Source organism: Rissa tridactyla, chromosome 1 (assembly GCF_028500815.1).
Source record: "Rissa tridactyla isolate bRisTri1 chromosome 1, bRisTri1.patW.cur.20221130, whole genome shotgun sequence".
In the NCBI taxonomy this organism is placed as follows: domain Eukaryota; kingdom Metazoa; phylum Chordata; class Aves; order Charadriiformes; family Laridae; genus Rissa; species Rissa tridactyla.
In genome coordinates, this window is record NC_071466.1 from 203,248,541 (window position 1) to 203,266,983 (window position 18,443).

General features: G+C 39.5%; 1 protein-coding gene across 1 annotated transcript; it reads right to left on the reverse strand.

Moving 5' to 3' along the window:
* Nucleotides 1-743: 743 nt before the first annotated feature.
* DLD (dihydrolipoamide dehydrogenase) lies at nt 744-17,630 on the reverse strand. Its single transcript, XM_054203712.1, has 14 exons — nt 17,498-17,630; nt 16,401-16,476; nt 15,537-15,616; nt 12,341-12,409; nt 9,765-9,834; nt 9,286-9,386; nt 8,803-8,946; nt 8,536-8,637; nt 7,196-7,386; nt 5,603-5,773; nt 4,989-5,178; nt 4,472-4,609; nt 2,896-2,985; nt 744-2,790 (listed from the first exon to the last, which is right to left on the reverse strand). Exons 1-14 carry the CDS (start codon nt 17,534-17,536, stop codon nt 2,725-2,727), a joined length of 1,527 nt encoding a protein of 508 aa, XP_054059687.1. The 5' UTR covers nt 17,537-17,630; the 3' UTR covers nt 744-2,724.
* Between the last annotated feature and the right edge of the window lie 813 nt (nt 17,631-18,443).

The following is an 18,443-nucleotide window of genomic DNA, read 5'->3' on the forward strand; positions in this document are numbered from 1 at the left end:
GTTTACATTTCAAGCACCGAATTTACGTGATAAACCACGCTTGGAGGATCAAGCCTCTCTGGAAAAGGAGCTACAAAAGTTTGCAGGGCACTTAATGTGAATTGGTTACGGAGCTGCAGACAGACGTTGCTCTCTGAGAACAGCTTGCACTTCACAAAACACAGAGAAGCCTTTTTTTCAAAGTGCAAGGGTAACATGCAGTTCACCAACCTTCAGGAGAGCAGTACACCTTCAACTGTATTGTACTGCACAAGTTGTTTTGCAGCATTCATCAGCTACACAAATTAGCATCCAAAACTGCAACATGCGCTTACACATCCTGACTGCAAACTCTGACCTGAGGAATACATCTGCGTACATAACTTTGATCAGCACCTTACCTAACCTTGATTAACGTCAGCAAAAGTTAGTCAGCACAACTATAGCAGAACGTATCACTACCTGAGCAAACTGAAGAGTGGCATGTTTAAATAAATAATTACCCAAAAGCTCCTCCGGTTACAAGCGTTAGAGCAAAAAAATCCTTCACAGGAATCAATTACCATACCAGCGTCAAACACCTTTTTGCTGCCAGCATACTTCACAGCAATTAAAAATACAGTCTGCAAACGTAGCAACATTCAGACTTAACTGCCATCAGACCATTGACGAGTGGCTCGGTAGCTCATCTTACTTTTAACTTTATAAAACTCTTTTTACACTTAACTAGAACAGGAACGACAGCGAGAGAAATAACAATATAGTAACAATTTTAAGGCCTCAAATTTTATTTTCAAGTGTCTGGCACACTACAGTCTCCAGTATAATTTTAGTAATATTCTTGATTAAAGTTTCCCTGACTTTGCAAACTTCACTTAACGTGAACAAAACGAGATATGAGAATTTGTAACTGATGAATCTCAAGGCTGAACTGTCTAAGACTGCCACAAGTATTGAGGGAGGTGGGGGGGAGTGGACACAAAACTGTTTCTGAAAGAGCAGGGCTTCTAGGAAGAACTTGGAAAGCACAAGATTAACACTTAATAGCATTTAGCTGCAACAAGTAGAAGTGATTCCAAAATGCCTAGATCTATCGGAAGAATCAAGTTTTTCTTCCCTCACTATTGTCTCACTTCTGCTTTCCCTTCAGCAACTGCCTACTAACACCTGAAAGCAGATCCACATTAATTCACTTACTCCAATTCAGGGACATGCTGGGTCATCTCAGCCTGGGGATAACTTTAATGAGCTGTGGTGGTTTAACCCTATCTACAATTAAAACAGGAGTTAAAAAAACCCAACCAAAATGAAGAACAGTATCACTGGTGTTTGTTGATTAATCGATATCTTAATGAAATGGTAACATTGGCATATATTTCCATCACTCGGTATGGATACTGGATCAATACTTAACCAGAAGCTCTAAAGGAAGGCAGGAGGATACAACCATCTTGTACATACACAAAACAAGTAGCTTTTGCACCACTTTCTGGATGCACATTTCTCATCTATCATGCCCTTAGCATAACAAAAAAGGACACGCACAATACCAGTAGGTGTTAAGGTTTTCTTTAAGGCAGAAGAGCCTAGCGAAAAAAAAAAAAAGGCATCCTGCAAAACAAAACTTAAAGTGCGCTACTGGAACTGGGCACATTCCCTACACACATTAGTGGTATTCCAAAGATGCCATTTGTTTGTGAGTTTCTTCACATATTTCACAACCTAGACATTAAAAGGAGTAATGGGGCCAACAATCAGCAAACAAAACCCCAGAAGACCCTCCAGACATGTTAAATATTTATTAAGCTCTCTTGCTACAGAAGAGACAGAAAGAGAGCGCAAAATAGAAAACAGAAGAAGAGAAGAACGTACATCTTAATTGTGTGGAGAGCTGACACTGCAGCCCTTGTGTGTGGAAGATGCAGAATAACCCTTGTGTCATAGCACTTGGCAGCAAGTGCTGCTTCACTAGCCAGGTTTAGCATTTCAAGTTTAAGAGAGCTGGACAATGGAAGCTTTAAAAACAGAAAAGGTTAAGGAGCAGTAAGATAAATTTTTCTTCAATCTTTCATTTCTCCATCAGCACTCGATTTTTCCCCTGATGAGTTTTCAATATGAAAACGTGATGTGTGGAGAATCACACACGCACAAAAGTATTTTTCTCTTCAAAAAGTCCATATCATTTTAATGGATCTATACAAGCCCCTCTTCTCCCAACATCCTAACACTACTGAATCAGAACAAATTTTGGTACTTGTACGTAAGAAGTAGGTTAAATACTAAAGTTAATCCCTTCAGAAAGAAACACATTTTTGTGCGGACGTGACAGTGGCATTTTAAGTGCCAGCGGCATTATAAGTGCCAGCATTCAACAGGCTTAGTCTATCACTACCTCAAATAAGAAAACACCAGTTATGCTGGACATTTATTCAGGGTTTTGACCAGCACACCTGATAATCCCATGCAGCAGCAAAAATGTTTGGTATTGAAGACGAGACAAGTTCTCTCAGGCTGTTTTTCTGCAACATTCATCGTGTAAATAAACAAGTAATTTTAAGTATTTAATTTACAGAGACTGGATAATTCCACTTGTTCCAAACTCTATTGTTTAAATCTTTGATGTTTAAAATAAAGATAATTGTTTCATTCAGTCAGTCCAAAAATCTTTAGACTCAGCCTTCCAAAAGAGCCCACAGTCTATTTTCAGAGATGTACTATACACGTACAAAGATCTGCACTTTTATTTTAGAAGTTGATAGCTTTGCCAAAAGATGCTGCTAGGTTTGCTTCCCTGAAGGCTTCTGACACTGTCTGTAGAGAGCAAACACAAAGAGGTACAGGTCATTAGCATTTACACGTGATTGTAGCATGTCTGTGTAACCCCAGTGCTCAACAGTCTGTTTACGAAAAACTTACTGGATGGGCATGGCAAACTCTGGCTACATCTTCACATGATGCCCCATATTCCATAGCAAGGGCAGCTTCATTAACCATTTCACCAGCACCCTGTAATTTAATGGTATTTGCAATTAGCACAAACCTTTATGCAGTTGTCCAGGTCCTCCGGAATCACTAACAGCTTGTAAATAAGCATCTTTTGCTAAAACCAGTTGTATTATAACTACCACTTCAGCTGTGTTCTAATATAAAACATAAGCACTTAATCTATTTGGTGACACTGCTGAAGCCTAGCATAAATCTAAACGTAGTTCTTAATGAGAGTGTTTTTTCTCTCATTACTGAGAGTTGTGCAAAATGTGGGTTTTTTTCCCACCAGAAGACACTGGTCAGATAATACCCACATTCTTATCAAAACTACAGCATACATGATCACTGCTGAAGCCTCCCCAAAACTTCAACGGCCTCCTGGGAAGTTAAATAGATAACTAGATAAACAAAAGCATGCTACTACATCTGCACCTTCACTTTTATTAATGCAAGTTGTATTTACGCGTATTTACTCAGAGAGCGCTTCTTTGAGGAGTTGCAAATAGTGAAATCCGTTACATTTTGAGCATTCAAATCCACAATGTAAGATTTTCCCCCAGCCCTTTTCCACTGAAGAAAATTAGTCTGTCTGACACCAATAAACCTAAGTTGTGCTTCCTTTAAATTATATTGATTTTTAAACAACTGTCATTGTGAGAAAAGATAACTAGCATAACATTTTATTATGTATTCCTATCAGAAAATATGAGAACCAGATTCAGAAACAAAAAGCCTACTGACTAGTCACCTAGTGTTGACAGTGTATCAATTCATAGGAATAAAATTTCCTTTCCAGGTAAACAGCAGTTTTCATGTTTCTCAAAGAAAGCTGTATACAAGATGCACGGAAGTGTTTCTGCATACACCTTCAGGATGAAGAAAGATTATTTGAAGCTAAGATAAACAAAACAGAGAGATGTTATGGTCTAACCCTGAATGCTGTAGGACAGCAGAAAATTACACTTTTCCAAAATAGAATTTTCTGATTTCTAATCTTTGCAAAGGGTTCTTAATCAGAGTTCCAGAAGTTACTGCCCCCAGATTTGGTGACTGCTGCATAAGGTTACCAATTCCACTGAAGTCTGAAGTTCAGAGAGGTGGGGAAAAAAAAAAAAAAAAGAACACACCAATGAAAAAAACCACAGTGTGTTCAGCTCCCTCAACTTCAAGAACTTGAGTCAACAACTTCTGCTGTTCTCCTGAGTATTTGGCAATATTCATTTAAAAAAAAAACCAAAACAAACCAACAACTTGTCAGAGAAATCAATTAACCCTAGCAATTCTCAGAAAAAAATTTAAAAATGCTGGGTCTAAGACCAAAGTAATAGAAAATAGGGAGGAGGGCAGGACTGCAGAAGAGAACAGTAAATAAAAGCAACTATGGTAGACTCAAGTCTTCCTTCTTTTTACAAGCACTTCTAACTTGACAACTACTTTGCAACCGTGCAAGACAAATAACATACCCTTACCAGGCCAAGACAGCAGCACAATTTACAATACTTACCGCGCCCAAAATGTGAGCACCCAACATCCTGTCTGTTGATTTTTGACTGAGTATCTTCACCATGCCATCTGTGTCAGCATTTGTCTTTGCTCTACTGTTCGCAGCAAATGGGAATTTCCCAATTTTGTATTCTATACCCTACAAAACAGGTACGTGTTACTGAGTTAATTACCAACAGGAACAACATAACCATAGAAACAATTTGATAAGTACAGGAACAGAATACAAAAATAAAAGACACATAAGACATACAGAGCAATGCATAAGAACGACCACCAAAGGGGGCACAAGGGGAATATTAAAAAAGGTTAATTAGCAAATGAACAATATTAACTTAAAGAGAACTGTGATCCTCGAAAGAGCGGCATGCAGGAGGGAATCATTCAATTGTACACCCTAAGCAGTGAATTCAGATGCAGAAATTCTCCTGGAAAAAGTAGCTAGATAAAACTACTAGGCAATGAAACCACGTCCAGGGTGGAAAAACAGTTTTGTCTGAGAAGAAAACAAGCATTACCTCTTCCTTCAGCTGTTCTTCTGATTTGCCAACCCAGGCCACTTCAGGGTGAGTGTATATCACAGAGGGTACGCAGTTGTAGTCAATGTGAACTGCTCCCCCAGCCATGCCTTCTACGCAAAGAATGCCTTCATCCTCGGCTTTGTGGGCCAGCATGGGTCCAGCAACTACATCACCAATAGCATAGATGCTATCAGACCAATGAAACAGAACAAGACACTGTTTAAAAACATCCTACCACACCTAGGCTACCTTATATAACAGTCAGTTTAAAATACGTTACTGAAAACTCTAATCAAAACAGATTAAAATATTACATTTCAAAAGAAATACAAAGTATAATGGAGCAGTTTCCACAGAATGACCACACTTCAAGAAGGACAAGTGACATCAAATATGCACAGTAACTTTTAAATTACAAGACTTCAACTGTTGACTAAAAAGCTTTAGTTCCTGAAATAAACAGAAATTTTGAGTTTCCCTTTCAGAAAAGAAAGCTATAGTCTACATTTTCTTTTTTTTTTTTTTTTTAAAAACTGCTTTAGTAGGTTAAACTTTTAAAAAATAAGCGTTCTGCTTAAAAAAGTAAAACAATATTATTTAGTATTACTTACTTTGGAATTTTGGTTTGGAATCTGTTATTGACTGGGATTCTCCCCCTCTTATCAAGTTCAATTCCAATATCTTCAAGACCTAGATTTTTTGTAAAAGGCCGTCTACCGATGCAAACTAGAAGCACGTCACAAGTTATTACTTCTGCCTTGCCACCAGCAGCAGCTTCAACACTAAAGAAAAACAAATAGCAAAAACACTAAGCTGTAAACTTTCAGTGTTGTGTTTCTCTACCTAGTAACTAATATAATCCAGATGGTGACCTACTGGCTGGATCTAGCATCCAAAACACTCACATTCAGCCTGCCCCACACTCCTTCCTTACAACAGTTGAAGAGTAGAAGACAGAGGAAGGGACAATAACTCTTACTGCATTTGCTAACAACTTTTAAACACAGAAATTCAGGATGTATATCCACTAGCAAGTAGCATGACCTGATACAATCAAATCTCTACAGCAAAATAATTGGTGCTCAGTACTTGACACACAAACGATATATATTTTGGGGTGGGGCAGGGCCATGAATTCTAAGCAAGCTTTCTTCTGGCCCAAGAAGCAAACACCCGTTAGCAGCTGCCCAGCATCACATGCATCCCTCAAGCACATCTTTGTGTTTAATTGCACCCAGAACAAGCAAGAACCAAAGTATGGTAAGTGAGGAGAAACAGGAAATGTGTTTCAAAAGCATACTCCTGAAATAAAATGAAACTCTAAATGTAGAAACAGATTACATGAGAGATCCAATCAGCGTCAGTGTGGTATGTAAAGAAGCCTAAATCCAGGGCCTTTACAATAGTGGAGGACAAACTATCCCAACGTATGGCAATACAGCAAATACAAGTTGTCATATTAAGATTCCAGCGAAACAAAACCAACATTTAAGCTTACTTCTGTTAAGTAACATTAAGCATTTTCTTAAAACTCAAGCTACAGTTTATGTAACCATAGAGACTGCATAGAGAATACATTAACAAGAAGAACGGAAGCAGTGAATACATACAGACTTCTACAAAGCAAATTTACTTTATATGTTTCTATATTAGCTCTTCATTTGTAAATCTTCAAAGGGCTTGTGTGTGGCTATTAAGAGACACTCTGGGGTCGTTTCATTTACTTCTACTCGAAAGCAATCAAATCTCTGCCACACTTCTTTGACGACAAGGGGAGGTATGGACAAAATAACCCCTCCAGTAAGCAGCCAAGAATTAATGGTGTGAAAAAGACTGTGTGAACAATCCTGATATTTATGTTAATTATACCAGAAGCTAAGATCTTCTGTGAAAAAGAATGATTTAGAGTTCTGCTTTTATTACCGATCTCACTAAAACAACACTGGTTTTATACTAGCATATCTTCAATTCAAGTGAATGGAACCTCTCCTGTATAAGCAATCTAGGGCTCAATAAACCCAAAAGCATGAACTCTGTAAGTGATAATACAGGATAAAAATTAAATTTCCCTGAAGAATTAAGTTTCATCCTAAAGCCATTTTTCCTATTCAAAGAATAATATCAGACTATATTTTTAAATAGGCTTGAAGGATTGGGTGGAAGAATATATATGGCATTCCTTTAGTTTTATGTTAAACACTTACGCTACATCAATCTTTCCATCTGGTTTCTTGGTAGCACCAGTAACTTTGGTGTTCAGTTTAAACTTAAGTCCCTGTTTCTGAAGAATACGTTGGAAGTTTTTAGAGATCTCCATGTCAATTCCCATTCCACCAACATGGCCCATGAACTCAACAGCTGTCACATCTGCACCGAGGCGCTGCCAAACTGAACCCTGCAGACACAACAACACGCGTAAGTTTTTGAAAGGAAAGCTTCAGATTTCTTTACTGTAATACTTATCACTTCCATTGTAAACTTTTCAAAAGCAGGACAACTGGTAAGAGAAAAATGATCAGCTTTTACAAACATAACAGTGTAGGATAAAACACACCCGCTACCCATCCTAGCCTTTCCACAAAAACTGGATTTATCACTGCTTGTTTGCACACCCAAAACTTCAGCGATTGAATTCACGGAAATAATCTTTTAAAGAAATACCTAACAAAACAATTAAGTATAAATTAGGTATATTTTATGCTATACAGAAAAATTCAAAATTAAAGAATCTAAGTGTAGCTCAGAAAATCCAAAGGAAATTGTTTGTGGTGTTCTAATACGACTACAAATTAAACCAAAACAATACCACGTTATGGAAATTTCATGCTATAAAATGGAACCACTGCTGCTTCTGTACGTATTTATAACTATAACCACTATCATCAGCTTCACCAACAAACCCCATGTACACGCTATGTACCTCAAGTTACCCACATCCACCCAACACAGTATTTCACTTGTCTTGCTCTTTCCTGCTTAATGGCCAGCAGGCTAAGCAACCACTAAGCAGATGTGCAAATTTGCAAGCACTTGCAAGACCAGCAAATACACACTCTTCTTGAACCACGTAGGTATGACGCAAAAGGACTCAGACCAAAATGAACTACAAAGTTTCAGCTCCTTTGGTTGTTAGACAGAACATGTACAACCATATCACATAAGAATTCATTGGGATTAACTGCTACACACAAGAATTTATCCTGGCTTAAAATGAGGTTCCCTTAAAAAAGAAAATTCTCTCATCTATACGTGGAGCAGGTACAAGCCTCAGTGAAGTTGACCCTCCCCCCCAAAAAAACCCTGTATGTTCCTTTGTCATTTCTCTGCTTAGCTAACCAGCTGCAGGAACACTGATCCTACAAACACTTATCCCAACTCTTCTGCTAGAAAAGGGAGCTAGCACACTATGAAGTCTGAACACATTCATTACAACTCACTCAACCAAACATCTGTTAAATCACAGCAACACAATTAAATATAACAAAAAAAGTAACACCCTGTTCCTTGATACATTAAAGGCCAAGTGGTTTAAATATCCTCTCACCAGTTCCACGCCAATGACTCCTGCACCAATGACAACCATCTTTTCAGGAACTTTTTTCAGTGACAGCGCACCAGTGGATGACACAATATTATCTTCATCAATCTAATGACAAAGAAATCCATGAAGGGAGGTTTACAATCTCTTTTTTACATGATTTATAGAACACACAGAAGCTGAAGTGCAATCAGATGCAGAAAATTATTACACATTAAATTATGTGGATATTACACATTGAAAAACAGTACCATTAAGATTTCAAATACGTACAGTAATTCCAGGGAAGGGAGCAACTTCTGAGCCCGTGGCAATAAGTATGTTCTTTGTATTGATAACTTGTGTGCTGCCATCATCTTTGGTTGCAGTGACTTGGTTTTTGCCAGTTATTTTTCCAAACCCAGATACGTGTACAACCTTTAGTAATCACAACACAGTAAATTCAGATTCATATTACTTATCTAAGTTACACTGCATTTAATCTGAATGTCACAACGGCTTTAGAGAAGCTGCTAACATGTACCTCTGCATCACCATCTAGTACAAATCACAAAGTATTTGTATACTATTCTTTTAAGTAGATTAAGAACGAAGGAACTGTTCATTAAAAAATTTCTTAGGAGAGAAGCAAATTCTGCCCTTGCCGAGCCAGTCACTCAAAATAATTTATGTGGCAAGAACGTGAAAATCTAAGAAGCAAGAAACTGAGATCAGAAAAAAATCATGGTTGTACCTCAGTATACAATTCAAACTAACCTTGTTTTGTTTAAATAAATGAGCAATTCCACCTGTTAAGGCCTTCACTGCACCACTCTTCTGTTCCATCATCTTCTCCAGGTTCAAACGGATTCCTGTAACTAAGGTTAGAAAAAAACCTTCTATCAAGCATTGCAGTGTTTTTATTTAAAAGAGCTAATCTAAACACAATTAAGAGCTCTGACACAGTAAGATGTGTTGAATGGCCTTACTGAACAGTAAAGGTTACATTCAACAACTGCTATGCTAAAAAGCAGTATTACACTTTTCAAATATTACTTATCTATCCATGATTCAGGGTTCACGGAGCAGACACATGTCTCCCTAACCCTTCAATTAACAGATAAAGGATATTATTTATAAGTCTAAAAAGTTTTCTGACCAAAAATATATAGTAGTCAGATTTCAATGATTAAATTTGCTTGCTGATGGAAACCATTTATGTTAACAGGCAGTAACAAGTTGGTTTTCGCACTCACTTTCGATTCCTCTATTAGCAAAGTCTTTTCCATGGGCCAAGTGATACAGATGTGAGTTGTTCAGCAAGGCCTAAAACACACACACAGAAAGGTGAATTGGGACATACATTTGCAACTGAATTAATTACTTATATTATGAGGAAAAAAATAAACTCATGTTATTTGCAAAACATTCTTACTACTAAGAAAAAGTCTGACATGTACGTATTTAAAAAGGTGTATTTCAAAACACAGAAATTGTACACAGAAGCTCTTACTGAAGTGTTTTATAAAGCTGCATATTTAACATAAAAATAGAAAACAGTTAAATTCACACCTATCCTTTTTGTTCCTTTCACCAGAGAAACTGGGAATGGCTCCCTAAGGATTAAAAAAAAAAGGAAGAACAGACTTTAAGTAGAGGAAAGAAGGATGATTTTGATTCACAGAATTTCCTTATTTCTCTCAGACAAGAGATTACTTGTCAATAAAAAGAGGATACAGACAAACTCAATGAGGCAAAGCTATACTGAAATCCCTGTTAAAATTTTAGCCCGTGTAGACATATGTGAGTTAAATTTTGTAGTTGAGGAGTTGTACTAAAGTTACTAAAACTGCACAGCTACTGGACCTGAAACTAGATGACTTAGAGCTAGCTCAGCTCACCAGACATTCAGAATTCAAAATTAAAGTTAGAATAGTTTTTGTAACAATGTTTATAAATCAGCAGCTTGAAATACAGAATGTCTAGAACTGTATTTTGATTAGAAATAGCAATACAGTTAGGAAGGGATCTTGGTAAAAAAATTATGTCTTTCACTATAGCCACCCCAAACATTAAATTATCAGTATCTTTTCAAAAAGGGCAACAGCGCAAGTCTGCGCAGACTGAAAGCAGGCACAGTAAAACATTCAAAGCACTTTTTGAAATACCTGCCTTATATACACATGCTTGAATTAAACTAATACTGTCAGAATAAGATAATTAACTTTTTATTACTAAGTCTTATCAACTCTCACTCTTTAAAATCAATTTGCCCATTTCACGTCACTGCCCATTTGCCCATTGTCACAACCCTGAATCTGTAACATTCAACGTTACTGAAGACACAACCACCACTTAAGACTTCAGCAATTAAAAGAGAAAAAAAAAAATAAATCCATGCCCAATGTATTATTTTGGGTGGCTTTTTGGAAAGAAATTCTCAAGTAGTTTGTTATTGCCTCAGTGTATGCAGCCTACATATCCACTTCTTATGAAACTGATTGCCATTCAAAAAAAATTCTGGATAGCATCCGAGTTTAGCCGTAGGTTCAGAAGTATCTTCTTAAGAACTTCAAAGGATAAAAAAAAAGGGGACTCAAAAAGAAAAGTTAAATAGATTCTAGCAAAGTTCCAAACTTTTAAAGTAACACTGTGTTGATCTACACCTTCGTTTTTAGTTTTTCCTCAGTATATTAAGATGTTCTAAACTTCATTAGAACTATTAGTAAAATGTTTAGGAAAATTAATATATAATTTAAAAAACTTTGTATTTATACTGTATTTTCTCCTACCATGCTAATGGAACCATTTCGAGCAAACAGATTAGAAAGAGCAACAAAGGTAGGAGGGTTCTTGGTAGGAAAATTATGTCTGTTCCTACAGCCATTATAAACCTGGCATTACCAGTGTCTTCCTTCACCTGTTGGGTGCCAATGAGGCAGACTCATTATCACCCAGCTAGATAACGCAGATCAGACTAACAAGGCTATCTACCAATAGCACTGTTCTTACAAGGTCCTAGTTCTGAAATGACTTAAAACAGGACTGATAACATCAAATATTAGGTCCTTCTGAACATCTTCTTACTTATCCTTTCTTTCAGAGTGCATGCCTTGGACTCTCCCTTTTCTCTCCCCACCTGCACTATTCCCCACAAGCACTACCAGCCCCACGCTCCAGGCCATCTTTTGGGGCTGCTGAAAACACTATTTAAGCTTAGACTAGTATTTAAAGAGCTAATTAAGTAGGCTCATTCTACTGTCAATGGAGAGACACAGCTCTCTTCAGACCACGGTGCATCATCCAACCAAAACCAGAGTTCACGATTTTTCAGGGGTGCCCCTCTCCCCTAATTTAGATTCACTTTCTCTACCCCTAGTGACAGAGTTCAGCGTTCCTTTAACATAAGAACAACATCTTGGACAAAACTACAGGTTTACTTTGAACAAACTGCTAAGAGATGATCAAGAACTTCAGGTGGTAGACTATAAGAGATACAATCATCTGAAACAGTTAACATTGTAGTCAGTTACGGGTTACAACACCACTCAACAGCTCATCAGAGCAAGATGTATCTGCACCCCTGGTTTTCATTCTCTTCCACTCTTTCATTTGGGAAAGTCCACAAAACAGAGTTTGCAAACAAAACAATTCTATGGAGCAAATACGTCTTTAACCCTTTATGTTATTTATTTGGATCTTCAGCTTATCTGGACCGCAATTTCAATTTTTAAAGTACATCAATCTTGGAAAAAGATTTAAGGAGTTTCTGAAGTGATACATATAGTATCTGTTGTTTTCAATGAAGTTAAGACAAACTATGTACACTTACCTTGGATGGAATACATCCAACATTCAAACAGGTTCCACCTAAAGTTTCATTTTTCTCTACACAGACAGTCTGAGGAAGAAGTGAGGAAAGAAAGAACTTATTAGCAATACTGTAACACCATTTCCATGGAGGGTATCTGACAAGTTAGAACAGATGACAAAGACCAGGCATTTACCTAATAACTCCTCCTCTAGAAGTGCCTCATTAATTTCATTCCTAGATTTATTTTGTGGCTCGCATTTACCCTCCCTCACTTTTTTCATAACTTAGAAACCACAAAATGGCTCTTTGCAACAAAATTCTCTACCAGAAGAGAGACACATTACTCCATGCACCATTTATACTTTCATACAATTTTAAGTGCTGTTGTTCTGCTTCAAAAATCCCAAGGCACCTCAATTAAATACAACACTCAGTTCTGTGAAAGATAAAACAACAAAATAAAAAAATAAAAAACAAAACAACCTGCAAAAAGCAAAAAATGTAAATCATGCAAGAGATTGCTGAAAACAAGTAATTACAAGGAAACAACAGACAACTAAACCAATACATGTTACAATCACATGAAGAAATCTTTTCTTCAAAGAAAACAAAACAAAAGCCCCAAACCACAAATGTTTCCCTCTCTAAACGCACTACCTTGCAAGACCCTTTGCTATAAAGTTGCACCAAAATTGATAAAGAAGGAAAGAATAAAAATAAAGTAAAGCAAAGCCAAGCAAAAATAAAGTCAATACCAACAGTGACAGAAAACATTTCATCTCCTTTTCATCAGCTTGCTAACACTGAAGTGTGCAAAAGAAAAAAAGCAACTCAAAGTTTCAAGTAAAAACAGATCACCTTCGGGGGTGGGGGAGAGGGCAGCACCATAAACCTTTTTTATAGAAGCAAAAGAATTGTCATCTCCTTCTTTGCAAGGTGCACAAATGTTCAAAATAATAATTCCTTGGTTTATACTCTAACAGTTCCAACCTGCTGAGAATTGACTACCCAGGCGAAAGCCTTTCATCATTTCTTTAAATTGCCACCTTTGTGTTAAAGTAGAGGTGATGGTCACATGAAAAGCAGGATTTACCGTATCAAATCACAGAAACACACTAAGACATGCTGAACCTCCTTCTAAACTTCCTCCTGTCTTAAGCACATGAAAGCATGAAAAATGATCCATGGGCTTTAAAAGCTGCACTATGAATCAAACAGCACTAGAGTGCTCCTACCTTTACCTGATAAGGAGGTTCTGCCTCATCCACTTTACATCAACTTCGCCAACAAGGCCAAGCAAAGCTGTTGAAAAGTGAATGCCCAGACAACACTGTCGGCAATAACATGGGACACCGTGACAGTGATACAAGGACTTAATGCTTGTGTTAGCACATGTAGCACTGATGTTGAAGGTTAAAGTTCGCCAGTTCAGTAGAGCACAATCAGGTTCTTCCAGGAATGGTGTCACTATAGAATCTATCTTCTTGCCCGTCTCACAATAACACCTCAAAGACACTCCTCAAGGTCAGCACAAACATTCTTCATGTTTGTCCAGTGCTACAGGTGACACATACCAAGCACGTCTAAAAATTTTGCCCACTTTGACTAGCTGTAAAGCAATATAACAAAACTATTTTTTGCCATGATGAAACACAGGATCCAGGGCAGTTTTTAACCTCCTCATATATGTATCCTATTGTTAATCACAGATACAGAGGACAGCATTGCTCCAAGAAAAGCGGGCATGTAGCCATAAAAAAAGCTTTAAAATAAGCGAACATAAACTTACATGGCAGAAGGCCTCAACCTCAATTAAAACCCATAGCGCTGAGCACCTTTTTTCTCAGGTAGCTCAGTAACAACGTATATCTAAAAGCAAAAGTTTTTATTAAGACAAAAAAGACAATGCAAAAGCATGGGTAAAGACAACTCAATTATCTGCACTAAGTCACAGGCAGATGTAAAACTTCTTAATGGAATCTCAAACATTTATATTTTGGTAGTTGCACATTAGAAGGCTGGAAGATACCCAAAGAGACATCACAAACGCAGCTGTGGGAGTAATGAGCAATGAGGGACAGCATTCAACTACAGAAAAGTTCAGGTTGAAGGGACCTCCTCTGGAGACCATCTAGTCAAACCTCCTGCTCCAAACACAGTCAACACTGAAGATATATCAGGTGGCTCAGGGCCTTGTACAGCCAAGTTCTGAAAATATCCAACAGTGAACACTACACTCTACATGAACCTCCGTTCCAGCGTTTCACTGGAACTCCTCTTCAATAGGAATTCCTGTCCACCAGGCAGTCTGGTCAACTCATTTTTGTCATGAAGTTCAGACATCATAATTTAGAAGCGCTGGACTTATAAGCCAGCAGGAACATGCTCAAGACTGCTAGCTCCACCTTCTCAAATTTCAAAATAATTAAGAGAAGAATAATGCAGTGCCAAGAGAGTAAGCTGGCCTCATATTAAGGAGTGAAGGTAAAAAAATATATCCCGCTCAAGTTACACTTTGTATATTTATAAGTTTAGAAAATCTGAAACGCATTTTGCACGTGTAACTCTCACGATATTCAGTTAAATGACATATCATTAGTACACATCAGATAAAAGTGGCCTCTTTCAAAAGGCATATAATGACAACAGACAGGACAACAGAGATGAACATAAATAAATGTAAATTAGATGCTATAGTATTTCTACAAACATATTTTCACCTCTAAAACTCTCACATGGCAACAGAATTCCTCTACTCACATTCAAATTCTACTCCCATCAGTTAAGTATTGTTTTTTCCTCTTTTAAGGTCCCTCAGTCTGTTCTTCAGGATATTTTTTCAGTGGCCTTTCTGTCACACACTCAATATTTTTTTCCCCTTTTCTTTGTTGGGAGAAATATTCCTTCCTAGCTTTCTTTTCCCACTTTTTCCACAAGAGTACAAGCCCACCGCAATTACCACTTCCAATCAAAAGCAAACTGTCCTGAGCAGCTTTGCCAGTAGCCTAGAAGGGCTACAGACAGTAATACCTTCACATCTCCATTTCAACTTCTGTATAATCTGGGTAAGCAAGGTAAAGAAACATTACTGACGTGGCAACAGGATGTCGTGCCCCAGATGCGACAGAAGAATTTCAGTTTTTCGGTATCACACAAACATCTTCCAAGCTCATCTGGATGAATATTCTGCTATCTGAGTGAGGTCTCATCTTACCTTAAATCCAAGCTGAGCTGCTTTGATAGCAGCAACATACCCTCCAGGACCAGAGCCAATAACTGTGACATCGGCATCAACTGAAACAGAGCATATTTGAGTCATTTTTGTTTCAGCAACCAACATTTTACTAAAGGAATAATAGTTTATCATTTATGAAATAATTCATGTTTGAAAATACATTTTTTTAAAAAATCAAAATGGCTATTAAAAATGATGCAACTTAATAAACTAGGTTTAGATAAGTAAGTTACATATCACGCCTAACAGTAACTTTCTGGACAAAACGAAAAGTTGCGTGGAGGTATTCACTCTGCAATAAAACCAAGCAGTCTTAAGTTTTGCACGGAAAACAATGTACAATGAAATGAGGCAACTGAATTCTGTCTGACCCATCCATCCTGATATAAATCCTTTAAGACTTTAACCCAAGATGGCTGGATAACTTTTTTCCAACATAGTTTCTATTGATGTTTACTGCAAAAGATAAATGCTTACTGAATGCCATAAAATCAGTAGATCATAAAGGAGAAAATAAATATCTATGCAACCTCTATTGATTATGAACGCAGCAGAAGCTATGAACTTCGTACCTAAGTCATATCCCGTAACCACAACCTCCTTTGTAATATTAATTACCATCACTGTTGTTATGGTCTATAAAATTCAACTTCTATTTATAGCTTTAGCTTGATATCAAATAGGACAAATAAGCCACTATTTTTCATCTAAATCTCCATGCTGACATGGATTCCTCCATCACCTGGAAGACTGATTTCTGAGTTTGAAGCACTTGCTTTGGATTTTGAGGTTTTTTTTGGGTTGAATTTTTTTTGTCCAGAGAAATTCTTCATAATTAATTACCTTGATCAGCATAGGTCCTTTGTGACACTGCACAAATTCCCTGGAGACCATGATGAATTCGATCAAAATGGCTTCTCTAGAAAGGGGAGAAAAAAAACCGCCTTAATTTTAAAAGTTGAAGTCTACACTTGAAGAAAAAGAAGCATTCAACCACACACAGACAAACACACAGTCACCGGTTATCCAAACCAGGAACAACATGACTGAAGCGGGCACGGAGAGCATTGACTGGAACAGGAGGCAGAAGCCGCTCTGCCATTTACCCGCTCTGCTCCCTCAGCCGATCATTACACCTGCTTTCACATCAGCCTCGCCTAAGGCTGCCTCTAACTACGCAAACTTCCAACACTTCACACCTGACTCTCAAACCACTTAATGACATAAATTAGACACCCATTTTATGAAGAGTCTTGTTGTTCCATAACCACCCCCTTCGGCCACTTCCCGCGAGCAGACAACATCTCAGAGGTGGTTCTGGAAGGCACGACTTCTTAATTGAAATGAGACAGCACAGTGGCTACAAGCATCTCACGGGCCGATCGCCCTGTAACTGGAGTAGAGGATGCTGCTGGAAGCACTTCCCAAACCCTCAACGCTGCCCAAAGGCGGGAACCGACCCTCTGACAGCCGCCGGTTTCCACAGCCGCAAAGGGGTCCGCCCCCGGCTCCGCCCGGCCGCTCCCTCCGGCGGGAGGCTCTGCGGGCCGGGACACCCCGCTCCGCTTTCGGGAGGGCCGACAGCCAACGACCTGCACGCCAGCAAGGACAAGACCCCGAGCACACCCCTCCCGGGGCGGCGTGAGGCCCGCCAGGGGCCAGGCCGCACCGCGGGCACCGCGTCCCCTCAGCCGAGCCGAGGCCGCGCCGAGGAGAGACTCCCCGTCGCGAAAACAGAGAAGGGAGGGAAGAACAGCCGAACCCCGCGGCCACCCGCCGCGCCCCAGGGCGCCTGCTCCGGCTTCGGCTCCGCCCGCCCTCACGCCAGCTCCGGGCGAGGGGTGGGGGGGCGAGAAGAAAGCCCAGGCCCCATCTCCCCAGCGCAGCGCGGCTCAGCTCCCGCCGCCTGTCCTCCTGCCCGTCCCCCGCCGGCGGCGTACCCGAGCGAGCGCACAGGAGACGCGTCCCCAGCGCTGCATGTTCACCGCTCCGGGCCCGCCGCCGGCCCGCGCCCCTCAGCCGCCGCTCCAAGGACTCCGCCGACCGCGCAGGCGCAACGGGCCGGGGCGGGCGGGGGCGCGGCGGCAGGAGGGGGCGCCGCCGCGCGACGGCGCCTCCTGGCGGAGGCGGGCGCACGCTACAGCGCCGAGAGCGGCGCGGGGGGCGCGGCCTGGAGGGGAGGGGCGGGACCATGCAAATGAGGGTCTTAAAGGGGCATGGCGCTCCCAGCGCGGAGCCGCGCGGCAGCGGGTAGCGCTACCCGGCACGAAAATTAACGTGCAGGTCAGGCAAAGCAGCTCATAAACCCACACCTAAGGGATAAAAATAACATTTGTGAACAAACAGAGAAAGTCAAAATGTTTAATTTTTCAGAACGAAACCTCTTTCTTCCGACTGGACACAAGAGGAAAATGTTTCACACTGAGAACAATCAGCCATTGGAATAATCTCCCCAGGGAGGTGGAGGGTTCCCCAACACCGGACACTTTCAAGATCCCGCTGGACAGGATGCTGGGCCATCTTGTCTAGACCGCGCTTTTGCCAAGAAAGTTTGGACCAGATGATCCTTGAGGTCCCTTCCAACCTTGTCGTCCATGGTCCTATGATGCTAAATGACAGTGAAATGCACATAAATCCAATTTTTAAAAAACTCAAAAATATAACAGCTAGGATATTTTGTTTTGGAAAGAATTTCAGGTGACTTGGTATACTTGCTTTCAATTTATTTAATCAGGAAAAATTTGAATGAGAATATTGAGACATTGTTGTAATTAACACACCTTAATTTTGTGGTATTTATTCTTCCAGACTATTTTTTCTTTAGAAAAAAAAGAACACGCCCCCGTGATCCTGTTTTTTGGACTTCAGCATATCAGTATTTGAAAA

What these genes read in the sequence shown, in the direction of transcription:
- DLD (XM_054203712.1), bottom strand. Translation starts at nt 17,536, where the DNA reads ATGCAGCGCTGGGGACGCGTCTCCTGTGCGCTCGCTCGG. An exon ending in ATTTATTTAAACAAAACAAG is followed by an intron (nt 8,947 to 9,285) that starts GTTAGTTTGAAT and finishes TGATTACTAAAG; the next exon opens with GTTGTACACGTATCTGGGTT. An exon ending in GAGTCATTGGCGTGGAACTG is followed by an intron (nt 7,387 to 8,535) that starts GTGAGAGGATAT and finishes TTGTGTCTGCAG; the next exon opens with GGTTCAGTTTGGCAGCGCCT.